This window comes from Coregonus lavaretus, assembly GCF_964263955.1.
Source record: "Coregonus lavaretus genome assembly, contig: HAP1_SCAFFOLD_886, whole genome shotgun sequence".
NCBI classification, from domain to species: domain Eukaryota; kingdom Metazoa; phylum Chordata; class Actinopteri; order Salmoniformes; family Salmonidae; genus Coregonus; species Coregonus lavaretus.
The window spans coordinates 70,287-84,933 of NW_028157559.1; the positions used below are offsets into that span (position 1 = coordinate 70,287).

General features: G+C 44.2%; 1 protein-coding gene across 1 annotated transcript in view; it reads right to left on the bottom strand.

Annotated features, from left to right (window-relative positions):
- The window catches only part of LOC311125255 (mdm2-binding protein-like), a 36,501-nt gene that overhangs the window by 18,010 nt on the left and 3,844 nt on the right, over window positions 1–14,647 (bottom strand). The window contains exons 8-12 of the mRNA XM_084199306.1: window positions 9,796–9,918; window positions 4,680–4,774; window positions 4,182–4,248; window positions 3,448–3,565; window positions 3,049–3,219 (exon numbers count right to left, since the gene is read on the bottom strand). Coding sequence (XP_084055432.1) covers window positions 3,049–3,219; window positions 3,448–3,565; window positions 4,182–4,248; window positions 4,680–4,774; window positions 9,796–9,918 — 574 coding nt within the window. The remainder of the gene's footprint in view (window positions 1–3,048; window positions 3,220–3,447; window positions 3,566–4,181; window positions 4,249–4,679; window positions 4,775–9,795; window positions 9,919–14,647) is intronic.

Genomic DNA, 14,647 nt, shown 5'->3' on the forward strand with positions numbered 1-14,647 from the left:
GCATCCAACCTGCCCGGCTCCCTCTCGTCATTATCCGAGTCAGTGTCGCTGCTGTTGCCTGGCAGTTCAGAGATTATTCCTGCCTTCGTGAAAGCTTGGACCACAGTTGAGACTGATATATCAGCCCAGGCATCCACGATCCATTGGCAGATAGTGACGAAAGCACCAAGAAGGACCGCCTCGAAATTCATCGATGATCATGTCCTGTGCTAGCGCTGTTGCCTTCATTCGAATAGTGACTGTAGAGACGCTTCTACTTGCTGCTCTCTGTTCAACAACCCACTGTTCGAGTTTGTCCTCTAACTGTGGCCATCTCGCTTGTTCCCTCGGAAACTCTGTTTAGTCTTCTTTACTTGGCGCAGGTCATCTTCTTGCTTCCTCCACTTCCGTACCATTGATTCATTAATGTTGAATTATCTCGCTGCTGCTCTATTCCCATATTCTACTGCGTGACCGACAGCCTTGAGCTTGAACTCTGCGTCGTAAGCGTGTCTCTTGAAAGGTGCCATTTTGGGGTCTTTATACACACACAAGTGGTGTGGGACTGAGTAAGCACAGTACCGGTGTTTACTGACTACGGTAGCCGTAATGCTGCAAGCGGTGCGGCTTTGTAGTTTACCAGTCGTACTGAAACATTTCATTATTATTAAATTGTTTTTATTGGTTTTTCATACCGAAGCATTTTGACAGAGCGCCGTGTACAACCAGTATGGATCAACCAATTAACCAATTGATCTATATATAAGGCGCTCCGGATTATAAGGCGCACTGTCGTTTTTTGAGAAAATTAAAGGCTTTTAAGTGCGCCTTATAGTGCGGAAAATACGGTATGTGATCGTATACAAATGTAGGCAAGGCTTGAAATAATTATGTTTTAGTCAAATATTACAGTGGGGAAAAAAAGTATTTAGTCAGCCACCAATTGTGCAAGTTCTCCCACTTAAAAAGATGAGAGAGGCCTGTAATTTTCATCATAGGTACACGTCAATTATGACAGACAAAATTAGAAAAAAAAATCCAGAAAATCACATTGTAGGATTTTTTATGAATTTATTTGCAAATTATGGTGGAAAATAAGTATTTGGTCAATAACAAAAGTTTCTCAATACTTTGTTATATACCCTTTGTTGGCAATGACACAGGTCAAACGTTTTCTGTAAGTCTTCACAAGGTTTCCACACACTGTTGCTGGTATTTTGGCCCATTCCTCCATGCAGATCTCCTCTAGAGCAGTGATGTTTTGGGGCTGTCGCTGGGCAACACGGACTTTCAACTCCCTCCAAAGATTTTCTATGGGGTTGAGATCTGGAGACTGGCTAGGCCACTCCAGGACCTTGAAATGCTTCTTACGAAGCCACTCCTTCGTTGCCCGGGCGGTGTGTTTGGGATCATTGTCATGCTGAAAGACCCAGCCACGTTTCATCTTCAATGCCCTTGCTGATGGAAGGAGGTTTTCAGTCAAAATCTCACGATACATGTCCCCATTCATTCTTTCCTTTACACGGATCAGTCGTCCTGGTCCCTTTGCAGAAAAACAGCCCCAAAGCATGATGTTTCCACCCCCATGCTTCACAGTAGGTATGGTGTTATTTGGATGCAACTCAGCATTCTTTGTCCTCCAAACACGACGAGTTGAGTTTTTACCAAAATGTTCTATTTTGGTTTCATCTGACCATATGACATTCTCCCAATCCTCTTCTGGATCATCCAAATGCACTCTAGCAAACTTCAGACAGGTCTGGACATGTACTGGCTTAAGCAGGGGGACACGTCTCGCACTGCAGGATTTGAGTCCCTGGCGGGGTAGTGTGTTACTGATGGTAGGCTTTGTTACTTTGGTCCCAGCTCTCTGCAGGTCATTCACTAGGTCCCCCCGTGTGGTTCTGGGATTTTTGCTCACCGTGCTTGTGATCATTTTGACCCCACGGGGTGAGATCTTGCATGGAGCCCCAGATCGAGGGAGATTATCAGTGGTCTTGTATGTCTTCCATTTCCTAATAATTACTCCCACAGTTGATTTCTTCAAACCAAGCTGCTTACCTATTGCAGATTCAGTCTTCCCAGCCTGGTGCAGGTCTACAATTTTGTTTCTGGTGTCCTTTGACAGCTCTTTGGTCTTGGCCATAGTGGAGTTTGGAGTGTGACTGTTTGAGGTTGTGGACAGGTGTCTTTTATACTGATAACAAGTTCAAACAGGTGCCAGTAATACAGGTAACGAGTGGAGGACAGAGGAGCCTCTTAAAGAAGAAGTTACAGGTCTGTGAGAGCCAGAAATCTTGCTTGTTTGTAGGTGACCAAATACTTATTTTCCACCATAATTTGCAAATAAATTCATTAAAAATCCTACAATGTGATTTTCTGGAAAAAAAATTCTCAATTTGTCTGTCATAGTTGACGTGTTCCTATGATGAAAATTACAGGCCTCTCTCATCTTTTTAAGTGGGAGAACTTGCACAATTGGTGGCTGACTAAATACTTTTTTTCCCCACTGTATATCTGTTTGGGCTTCTTGCGGTCAATTTGCAGTCTACAAATGAATTGTAATTATGTTCCGGCCACCCGACCATCCGCTCAAGAAAAAAAAATCAGCCCGCGGCTGAATCTAGTTGAGGAACAAGTTAAAGATTCAGAGGAAAGAGGAGTTAGAGGAAGAAGTACATAGTGGTTGGGCCATTTTATAATTCAGGCTCCAAGTTTCTATTCATAACTTTCTAGTAGAAATACCTTGGGTTATTCTACCATTTTAAAATGATTAAAACTAGACTGAGTGTTAGGAAATGGAGAGGTGGATAAAAGCATCAGCTAGAGGGATCCTTCTTGTACTTTTCAACTTGTGGAGACTGAAGAAGGCACCGCCTTAGACCCAAGGAACAGTAAATTACCTCAAAGAGAGGAGGCCTTTTAAGACTGCTCTATATCAAGCTGACAGTAGACCATTCATACTGTCCATGACATTGACAGGTAAGTCACCAATTATACAGTAAAGAACATTTAAATCAGAGTAGATATTTGTTTGTTCTTGTTTTTGTTTTTTTAAGAGTTTCTTACCTGAAAACGACAAAGAATTTTCTTTCAGAAGCCCATTGATGGTTGCCATGGCAGCGGCTCCATTGATTTGATTGGCTGAGTGTATCATGCGGGCCTTGCAGTCTCCGCCCTCTGACCCCTGGACCAACAGGAAGTAGTGTCCGCGCTCACCCTTCACCTCCACATCTGGAACTATGGCAAATCAAATAGGTCAAAATTAGTTTCAAATAAAGAATACACATCCAGGTTATATGTACTGAAAAAGCCATAGGAATGCCTAGGGAATTGTATATAGTATAAAGAGTGCCTTGGTTCTCCTTGTTGCCTTGATTCTGTTTGTTTAAATATCTATAGTTCCTATACCATCAGTCCTTTTTCTCACACATGAGCTGTAGCTGACGATCCACATTCAGTACCTACCAGGCAGGGCCTTGGGTCTCTTGGCTATGAAGTCCTTCCACTTCTGGGAGCTGAGCTGAGATGCAGGGGGCAGAGCCATGGAGCTGACCATACAGGATAGAGAGAACAGGGCCCCTACCTGGAGACACAACATCACTATACATACTACACCATACTACTACAGTACTACTACTACTGAGAGGCAGGGGGCAGAGCCATGGAGCTGACCATACAGGATAGAGAGAACAGGGCCCCTACCTGGAGACACAACATCACTATACATACTACACCATACTACTACAGTACTACTACTACTGAGAGGCAGGGGGCAGAGCCATGGAGCTGACCATACAGGATAGAGAGAACAGGGCCCTTACATGGAGTGTAAACCAACACTTACTTGACATAGCTAGAGCTTGGAACTAGAAAGTTCTATCTGCAAAAAGATGATTCTGAGATAATTTGCTTTAAAGTTCTGAACCCTCATTGGTTTGAATGGTGTCAGTGATTGTTATCTTGTATTCTTTTGAACGTAACAATATGAATTGGGGTATTTAGAGTACTGTACTAAATAGGTAGAGAACATTGAACAGAACAAGGCTATGTCAATAACTCAATTTCCTCACAAATTCAGATAGAACCTTATTGTCCCAAGCTCTGCATTCGCCCCGTTGTTGTTGTACCTGTACCTGTACCACCACCACCACACAGTATAATGACTCACACACTGGAGGAGTACTGACTGATTCATTTACCTTTCCAGACAGTGATCTGAACTGATCAAGGAGCAGTTTATCTTTTAGTGATTTGGAGGACAGTTCCCTGTAGTGATAGGTCAAGGAATGAACAAGTGTAGATAACTGGGGAGATGTATCTAGCGCTTTCTTATTTCCTTTTATACTGTACATGACAAGGTTTGATCTGTTATCACAGTAGAAAAATATCATGTTCAGTCTACATAGGCATACAGTCACATGAGACCTGGCCAATCATTATCTAAGAACAAAGTTCATTATCCCCAAACCAGGTTCAAGGGTAAACCTGTTCAGACAGTAAATAAATGACTACCGGTATATCTGCAGCCTGACTGTCAGCGTGACTGTCTAGCAGTTCACCTACAACTGCTGGTAACATTTTGGAAAGTCCCTTCCCTTAAACCAGCTATGTGGTTAAATATCTCCAGTTTACAGATCTGAGAGGCACAGTTTATCTGAGATGTGGACACATCAGTCATCAGCTGATGTGAAGGATACAGGTGAAACTCTGTGCTGGAGCGGAGGAAGCTGGGAAGATCTGACACAGTCACCAACTGAACTAGGTCTAGAACAGGCCGGTAGTAATGGAACACCTGGGGGGGGGGGGGGGGGAGAGAGAGAGAGAGAGAGAGAGAGAGAGAGAGAGAGACAGAGAGACAGAGAGACAGAGAGACAGAGAGAGAGAGAGAGAGAGAGAGAGAGAGAGAGAGAGAGAGAGACAGAGAGAGAGAGAGAGAGAGACAGAGAGAGAGAGAGAGAGAGAGAGAGAGAGAGAGAGACAGAGAGAGAGAGAGAGAGAGACAGAGAGAGACAGAGAGAGAGAGAGAGAGAGAGAGAGAGAGAGAGAGACAGAGAGAGAGACAGAGAGAGAGAGACAGAGTGACAGAGAGAGAGAGCGAGAGAGAGAGAGAGAGAGAGAGAGAGAGAGAGAGAGACAGAGAGAGAGACAGAGAGAGAGAGACAGAGTGACAGAGAGACAGAGTGACAGAGAGATGAAGGCAGGAAAAAGAAAGAAAGAGTGGAAGGGGGTTAGAAAGAAGGGGGGTGAAAGGACACAGAACAGCATGTCAAAATTGACACACACACACAACACAAGCTTTAGATTTAAATATTACCACTTGATAGAAAGTGGAAGCCGTAAAGCTGATATTTAGTTGGCATGTTTGAGTACTTTTATTTACCTCTAACTTTACAGCAATGTCAGCTTTGTTCAACGACTGTATCAGGTATTATCAGACTGTGTGTTTGTGTGTGTATGTATATGTGTGTGTGTGTGTGTGTGTGTGTGTGTGTGTGTGTATGTATGTGTGTGTGTGTGTGTGTAGCTAGGCCAGTTTTATAAGTAGCAGGCATAGCTTTCACCCTATCAGCTCCTTCCCCCGCACCTCCTCCCCTCCTTTCTCTGCCCTGGCCCGGGATTAGCTCCAAATCCCATTTCACAAACAAGGGACAGAGACAGCTCCTTCACAGGTCACTGTAAAACAGATTTAAATCCATCGATGCAAAGGCTGCTTTCTGCTTTTCTCCTCAACCTCAGCCCTGCAAACTAAGAGTACAAAATACCCAAAGACTTTCATTAATAGCAACTCCAAGTAGGCCTAAAGCTAAGCTTCCTGAAAGTGCAGTAATGCATCTGCTTTAGGATGAGTCACATCTAAATACAGAAATGGAGTTACAGCTGGCCTGGTAGTTACAGCTCTGCCTTTGAGTTACAGCTCTGCCTTTGAGTTACAGCTCTGCCTTTGAGTTACAGCTCTGCCTTTGAGTTACAGCTCTGCCTTTGAGTTACAGCTCTGCCTTTGAGTTACAGCTCTGCCTTTGAGTTCACACTGCTGTTCTGTGGTGGGAATTGTCAGGAGGCAGGAGTGGATTGGACATAGGGTTCTGGGTTCTCTGACAGGTGAGGTGAATTCTTCATAGAGGGTGCAGCCAGGCCCGGCCCGGCCCACTGACTACTATAGAACCTTCTACATTATCAGGCCAGCACAGTATTCAGGGTGTGGGCTGGTTCATTATTAGGCCCATTAATCAGGGTGTGGGCTGGGCTGGGCCTTCTCTGATGCCACGTTCAAAACAACTGGGAACTCGGAAATCTCAGACTTTTGACTTCAGTGTGCTCAAAACAACTGGGAACTGGGATAAAAATACAAGGTCAAATCATGACATTAGTGATCTTCAGGTCGGAAAGTCGGAGCTCTAGGAAGAGGCCAGAGTTCCCAGTTGTTTCGCACTGAGGTCGCACTGAGGTGGGAAGTCTGAGATTTCCGAGTTCCCAGTTCCCAGTTGTTTTGAGCGCACTGAAGTTGGAGATTTCCGAGTTCCCAGTTGTTTTGAACGCACTGAAGTTGGAGATTTCCGAGTTCCTAGTTGTTTTGAACGCACTGAAGTTGGAAGTCTGAGATTTTCCGAGTTCCCAATTCCCAGTTGTTTTGAACGCACTGAAGTTGGAGATTACAGATTTCCCAGTTGTTTTGAACGCTTTTTAATATCACAGGGTGTTGAGAGAAACTCTAGACACATCATCATCATGCCACTTCCTCAGTAAGTGATGAGAGAAACTCTACTAGGGTATGGTGTGTCTGAAATGTCCCCCTATCCCCTATAAAGTGCACTACTCAAACACCCTATTCCCTATACAGGGCACTACTTTAACCTGAAAAGGCCAAAAGTCGTGAAAACTATATAGAAAATAGGGTGTAGTCTAATTTCAGACGCACCGCAACACCACCCACCTCTCTCCTTCAGTTAGACACACATCCTCCACCACAACACCACCCACCTCTCTCCTTCAGTTAGACACACATCCTCCACCACAACACCACCCACCTCTCTCCTTCAGTTAGACACACATCCTCCACCACAACACCACCCATCTCTCTCCTTCAGTTAGACACACATCCTCCACCGCAACTCCACCCACCTCTCTCCTTCAGTTAGACACACATCCTCCACCACAACACCACCCACCTCTCTCCTTCAGTTAGACACACATCCTCCACCACAACACCACCCATCTCTCTCCTTCAGTTAGACACACATCCTCCACCGCAACTCCACCCACCTCTCTCCTTCAGTTAGACACACATCCTCCACCACAACACCACCCACCTCTCTCCTTCAGTTAGACACACATCCTCCACCACAACACCACCCACCTCTCTCCTTCAGTTAGACACACATCCTCCACCACAACACCACCCACCTCTCTCCTTCAGTTAGACACACATCCTCCACCACAACACCACCCATCTCTCTCCTTCAGTTAGACACACATCCTCCACCACAACACCACCCACCTCTCTCCTTCAGTTAGACACACATCCTCCACCACAACACCACCCACCTCTCTCCTTCAGTTAGACACACATCCTCCACCACAACACCACCCACCTCTCTCCTTCAGTTAGACACACATCCTCCACCACAACACCACCCACCTCTCTCCTTCAGTTAGACACACATCCTCCACCACAACACCACCCATCCCTCTCCTTCAGTTAGACACACATCCTCCACCACACCACCCACCTCTCTCCTTCAGTTACAGAGACAACAGATGGTGAGTCACTGTCTCAACAACACCATAAACACAATTATTTTTACTACAAACACACTCTCCCAGAACAATAATAATCATCACCATAAATACTGCCTGTCACGGAACCAAAAGGAATTTAATGACACTAGCTAATCAATATGGGTGCTGTAAATCAGGTGGGTGTCCAACGAGTAAACAGTCCAAGGGTTTAATAACAGACTATCAGAGATGAGCATGTCCATCGCTACATAGAGCTCCATGATTCATCTGTAGTGGAAAACTCATTAGAGAAACATTTCACACTCTGGTTTTTATGACAGCAGAGCCTGGAGCGAAGAGACAGCAACATGGACACTAACTGAGCTCACTCCCTCGCTCTCTTTCTGTCCCTCGCTCTGTTTCTCTCTCTCTCTCTCTCTCTCTGACAGAAACACCAACAGTGCCGTTAGATGGCTGAAGCTAAATATTTTTTTTTTACTTTTATTAAGCAGTGTTTAATTGAAAAAGTGTAATTAATGGATGTTTGAATATGTTGTGAATAATAGTTTGGTTTAAACACCTTAAGGGATTCTGTAAGAGTGTAAGTTTGAGTCTGCTTTTAACCCCTAAAACAAGTCATAGTATTAAAAGCTGTGTAGAAATACATGTGTTTACATAGCAGTGTCTCAGTGAGTAGAGATACTTATTCTGGTGGTAGGACAGTCTGTCAGTAGCTGGTAGAACTGGAAGGTTGGAGGTAGGGTAGGACAGTGAGTCAGTAGCAGGTAGAACTGGAAGGTTGGAAGCAGGGTAGGACAGTGAGTCAGTAGCTGGTAGAACTGGAAGGTTGGAGGTAGGGTAGGACAGTGAGTCAGTAGCAGGTTAAACTGGAAGGTTGGAGGTAGGGTAGGACAGTGAGTCAGTAGCTGGTAGAACTGGAAGGTTGGAGGTAGGGTAGGACAGTGAGTCACTAGCAGGTAGAACTGGAAGGTTGGAGGTAGGGCAGTGAGTCAGTAGCTGGTAGAACTGGAAGGTTGGAGGTAGGGTAGGACAGTGAGTCAGTAGCTGGTAGAACTGGAAGGTTGAAGGTAGGGTAGGACAGTGAGTCAGTAGCTGGTAGAACTGGAAGGTTGGAGGTAGGGTAGGACAGTGAGTCAGTAGCTGGTAGAACTGGAAGGTTGGAGGTAGGGTAGGACAGTGAGTCAGTAGCAGGTAGAACTGGAAGGTTGGAGGTAGGGTAGGACAGTGAGTCAGTAGCAGGTAGAACTGGAAGGTTGGAGGTAGGGTAGGACAGTGAGTCAGTAGCTGGTAGAACTGGAAGGTTGGAGGCAGGGTAGGACAGTGAGTCAGTAGCTGGTAGAACTGGAAGGTTGGAGGTAGGGTAGGACAGTGAGTCAGTAGCTGGTAGAACTGGAAGGTTGGAGGTAGGGTAGGACAGTGAGTCGGTAGCAGGTAGAACTGGAAGGTTGGAGGTAGGACAGTGAGTCAGTAGCTGGTAGAACTGGAAGGTTGGAGGTAGGGTAGGACAGTGAGTCAGTAGCTGGTAGAACTGGAAGGTTGGAGGTAGGGTAGGACAGTGAGTCAGTAGCAGGTAGAACTGGAAGGTTGGAGGTAGGGTAGGACAGTGAGTCAGTAGCTGGTAGAACTGGAAGATTGGAGGTAGGGTAGGACAGTGAGTCAGTAGCTGGTAGAACTGGAAGGTTGGAGGTAGGGTAGGACAGTGAGTCAGTAGCTGGTAGAACTGGAAGGTTGGAGGTAGGGTAGGACAGTGAGTCAGTAGCAGGTAGAACTGGAAGGTTGGAGGTAGGGTAGGACAGTGAGTCAGTAGCAGGTAGAACTGGAAGGTTGGAGGTAGGGTAGGACAGTGAGTCAGTAGCTGGTAGAACTGGAAGGTTGGAGGTAGGGTAGGACAGTGAGTCAGTAGCAGGTAGAACTGGAAGGTTGGAGGTAGGGTAGGACAGTGAGTCAGTAGCTGGTAGAACTGGAAGGTTGGAGGTAGGGTAGGACAGTGAGTCAGTAGCAGGTAGAACTGGAAGGTTGGAGGCAGGGTAGGACAGGATAGGGTGGGGTAGGATAGGATAGGGTAGGACTACTCACCTCCGAGTGTAGCTTGTGGTCAGAGCTGGTCTGGGAGTCTGGATCAGAAGGCAGCAGGCTGTACCATGTCGCTCTATCCTGGGCTCTGAGGGAGAAGCCTTCAAACCTCACCTCAGAGGCAAACTGTTAGACAGGACAGGAGACATAAATAGGACAACATCTTTAGTGAACTCAAAACTGGGTTTCCATCTTAGAACAGAGATTTCCCATGACAGCCTGTTCTCATTGTAATCAATGTACAGGGTCTGTTTTAGTGAGGTCCCGGGGGGATTTCCAAGAAATGTTAAGAAAGTTGAAGCTAATTTACTGCATTTCTATTCAATTTAAAAACTCTAAAATGCTATTTGGAGAACTGCAAAAGAAGCACAAATTATCCCAGCCATTATCACATTGGTTGTGCTGAGCGATTAGTGCATTTTGAAGTCGGTTCAGTTTCATTATTAAAAAATAATCACGATTTTCGATGTTGATTATTTTGTGTAACATGCACTATTCATTGTGGGGGTTGAATGCTAGAACACAGAATAAAATAATTATTACAAGTCCCATGATGCCCATTACTGATTATCACTTATTAACCATCATTTATTCACATGACTTTACTTTAATAAAATATTTAAGTTGTGTATATTACATTTGATTTATTTGATGACTATTATTTCATTCCAAGTCATCATCTCATCTCTATAGAGCTGCTGCCTATGCTGTCTGACAAAATCACTATTTTAGAAATTCGTCAAAGTAAAGGCATACTTTTATGACTGCTGAATACCAACTATCATTCACTTAGATCATGTATTTTCAGATAGAGATACCTTTGCAAAGCAACTGCTCTCTATCCCTCTCGATCGCGCGTTCTGTCTCTTCTCTCCCTCTCCATGTCTGCACCACACAGACCGGACAAGTAAGCATGCAATGGATTATGGTCATTGAAGTTAATTAACATGTTTTCTGCGCTAAATTATGTAGAATATTGGCCTGTTGGAAACTACAACTACCTACTACAGTGGGGAAAAAAGTATTTAGTCAGCCACCAATTGTGCAAGTTCTCCCACTTAAAAAGATGAGAGAGGCCTGTAATTTTCATCATAGATACACGTCAACTATGACAGACAAATTGAGGAAAAAAAATCCAGAAAATCACATTGTAGGATTTTTAATGAATTTATTTGCTAATTATGGTGGAAAATAAGCATTTGGTCACCTACAAACAAGCAAGATTTCTGGCTCTCACAGACCTGTAACTTCTTCTTTAAGAGGCTCCTCTGTCCTCCACTCGTTACCTGTATTAATGGCACCTGTTTGAACTTGTTATCAGTATAAAAAGACACCTGTCCACAACCTCAAACAGTCACACTCCAAACTCCACTATGGCCAAGACCAACGAGCTGTCAAAGGACACCAGAAACAAAATTGTAGACCTGCACCAGGCTGGGAAGACTGAATCTGCAATAGGTAAGCAGCTTGGTTTGAAGAAATCAACTGTGGGAGCAATTATTAGGAAATGGAAGACATACAAGACCACTGATAATCTCCCTCGATCTGGGGCTCCACGCAAGATCTCACCCCGTGGGGTCAAAATGATCACAAGAACGGTGAGCAAAAATCCCAGAAACACACGGGGGGACCTAGTGAATGACCTGCAGAGAGCTGGGACCAAAGTAACAAAGCCTACCATCAGTAACACACTACGCCGCCAGGGACTCAAATCCTGCAGTGCGAGACGTGTCCCCCTGCTTCAGCCAGTACATGTCCAGGCCCATCTGAAGTTTGCTAGAGTGCATTTGGATGATCCAGAAGAGGATTGGGAGAATGTCATATGGTCAGATGAAACCAAAATATAACTTTTTGGTAAAAACTCAACTAGTCGTGTTTGGAGGACAAAGAATGCTGAGTTGCATCCAAAGAACACCATACCTACTGTGAAGCATGGGGGTGGAAACATCATGCTTTGGGGCTGTTTTTCTGCAAAGGGACCAGGACGACTGATCCGTGTAAAGGAAAGAATGAATGGGGCCATGTATCGTGAGATTTTGAGTGAAAACCTCCTTCCATCAGCAAGGGCATTGAAGATGAAACGTGGCTGGGTCTTTCAGCATGACAATGATCCCAAACACACCGCCCGGGCAACGAAGGAGTGGCTTCGTAAGAAGCATTTCAAGGTCCTGGAGTGGCCTAGCCAGTCTCCAGATCTCAACCCCATAGAAAATCTTTGGAGGGAGTTGAAAGTCTGTGTTGCCCAGCAACAGCCCCAAAACATCACTGCTCTAGAGGAGATCTGCATGGAGGAATGGGCCAAAATACCATAAACAGTGTGTGAAAACCTTGTGAAGACTTACAGAAAACATTTGACCTGTGTCATTGCCAACAAAGGGTATATAACAAAGTATTGAGAAACTTTTGTTATTGACCAAATACTTATTTTCCACCATAATTTGCAAATAAATTCATAAAAAATCCTACAATGTGATTTTCTGGATTTCTTTTTCTCATTTTGTCTGTCAAGGTTGACGTGTACCTATGATGAAAATTACATACTTTTTTCCCCCACTGTACATCGCACAGTTGGGCTTGATCTGATTTATCTCTAGAGAAACTGCGCATTGAGCTCAAAGAAAAAAAACGAACTAAATGGAATTCAAATAATTGAACAGATATTGGTCAATTAGTTGTTTAAAAACCTAAAAATAACAGACATTTCAGTTAAATCGCTCAGCACTAGTGGCTGTAGCTTCATTCATTCAGTCGATCTACAAACACATTCCATACTAGCGATACAATTAGCCGCTACACATTAATTCAGCACTGGGATTAAAAACTATAATTTAATACGTACAGAGGGATCTGTTAGCAGAAAAAGTAATTTATGAACAAAAGGTAAACAAATATATTTGCTTTACAGAACTTATTTTTCTTGCAGTTTTACAGCTAATTTCCTGCAATTCTACACATTTTGCCATGGGGTGGGGAGACATGTTTTCAGTTATACAAGCACATTTTCTGCAATTCTACACAGTTTGCCATGTTTACACGATATTTGAGTGAGAGTGACTAGAAAAATAAAATGGGGGGCTATCTGGAGGTCAGGGCCCCTGGGCACGTTCCATGCGTGTCCGGTGGGTAATTTGGCCATGATTACTACAAGTTTAGATAGCTGGCTAGACTAACTTTCCAATAAAAAAAATAGATACATTTTTAACTGACATGGGCTAATTGAGTTACTGTCAGTGAGTGACATTAAACATAACAAAAACTTCTGATGCACTACCAAGTTAAGAAATTGCACCTTGTGTATTCTACTATTCTAACTCTCAACAGTAAATTGAGACCCCGACTGAGTTCCTAAAAAATACATTAGTATTTTATTAATTAGAAAAAATTACCAAGGTCCAGACCTCAGTGTCCTCAAATGTAGCTACAGCACTGTCAATGTCCCAAAGGAATTAATTTATATTCCTATGGATAAACCTAATTACGTTGTAACAGTGACAGCTGAGCTGATGTCTTCTGAAGGATGTAAGGAAACAGTAAACTCTAGAGATGAAGTTGTGTTGTAAAGTTAGATCTAAATGTGTGATCTTGACTTGCAAAAATATACTCTAAATCAAAGAACATTAAAAAGGCTAAATTCACAACACGTCTATCAACTCTCACTGAGTACAAGCATTACCAAGACGGCGGATCTGCAATCATTAATGGCTGAGTCATAAGAGTATCGGTCGAGACTGGGGTTTGGGTTCAGGGCCGGGCACAGTTGGTTCTCATGCCCCCCTGTGTCCCAGTCAGGGGGCTGGGTGAGGGGATGAGTAACCCTGGCTGTTGTCCTGTGTGCCAGGGGGCTCTGGATTAGTCATTAGACCTTTAACCCCTGACCCCAGGCCCAGCAAGGCCTCCAGACAGAGCAGCCCTTCATTACAGCCCTAGGCTTGGCACACACTGAGCACCCTGCCCCACACATGACCCCTATACATTCTCCCAGGGCAGCATAATCTACAGTGCATTCGGAAAGTATTCAGACCCCTTCCATTTTTCCACATTTTGTTATGGATTAAATTACATTTTTCCCCATCAATGTACACACAATACCCCATAATGACAAAGCTAAAACAAGTTTAGAAATGTTTGCACATTTATTAAATATAAAAAACAGAAATACCTTATTTACATAAGTATTCAGACCCTTGGCTATGAGACTCGAAATTGAGCTCAGGTGCATCCTGTTTCCATTGATCATCCTTGAGATGTTTCTACAACTTGATTGGAGTCCACCTGTGGTAAATTAAATTGATTGGACATGATATGGAAAGGCACACACCTGTCTATATAAGGTCTTCAGTTGACAGTGCATGTCAGAGCAAAAACCAAGCCACGAGGTCGAAGGAATTGTCCGTAGACAATTTCTGCAACATTGAAGGTCCCCAAGAACACTGTGGCCTCCATCCTTCTTAAATGGAATAAGTTTGGAACCACCAAGACTCTTCCTAGAGCTGGCTGCCCGGCCAAACTGAGAAATCAGGGGAGAAGGGCCTTGGTCAGGGAGGTGAACCCGATGGTCACTCTGACAGAGCTCCAGAGTTCCTCTGTGGAAGCCACTCCTCAGTAAAAGGCACATGACAGCCCGCTTGGAGTTTGCCAAAAGGCACCTAAAGGACTCTCAGACCATTAGAAACAAGATTCTCTGGTCTGATGAAACCAAGATTGAACTCTTTGGCCTGAATGCCAAGCGTCACGTCTGGAGGAAACTTGGCACCATCCCTACGGTGAAGCATGGTGGTGGCAGCATCATGCTGTGGGGGTGTATTTCATTGGCAGGGACTGGGAGACTAGTCAGGATCGAGGCAAAGATGAACAG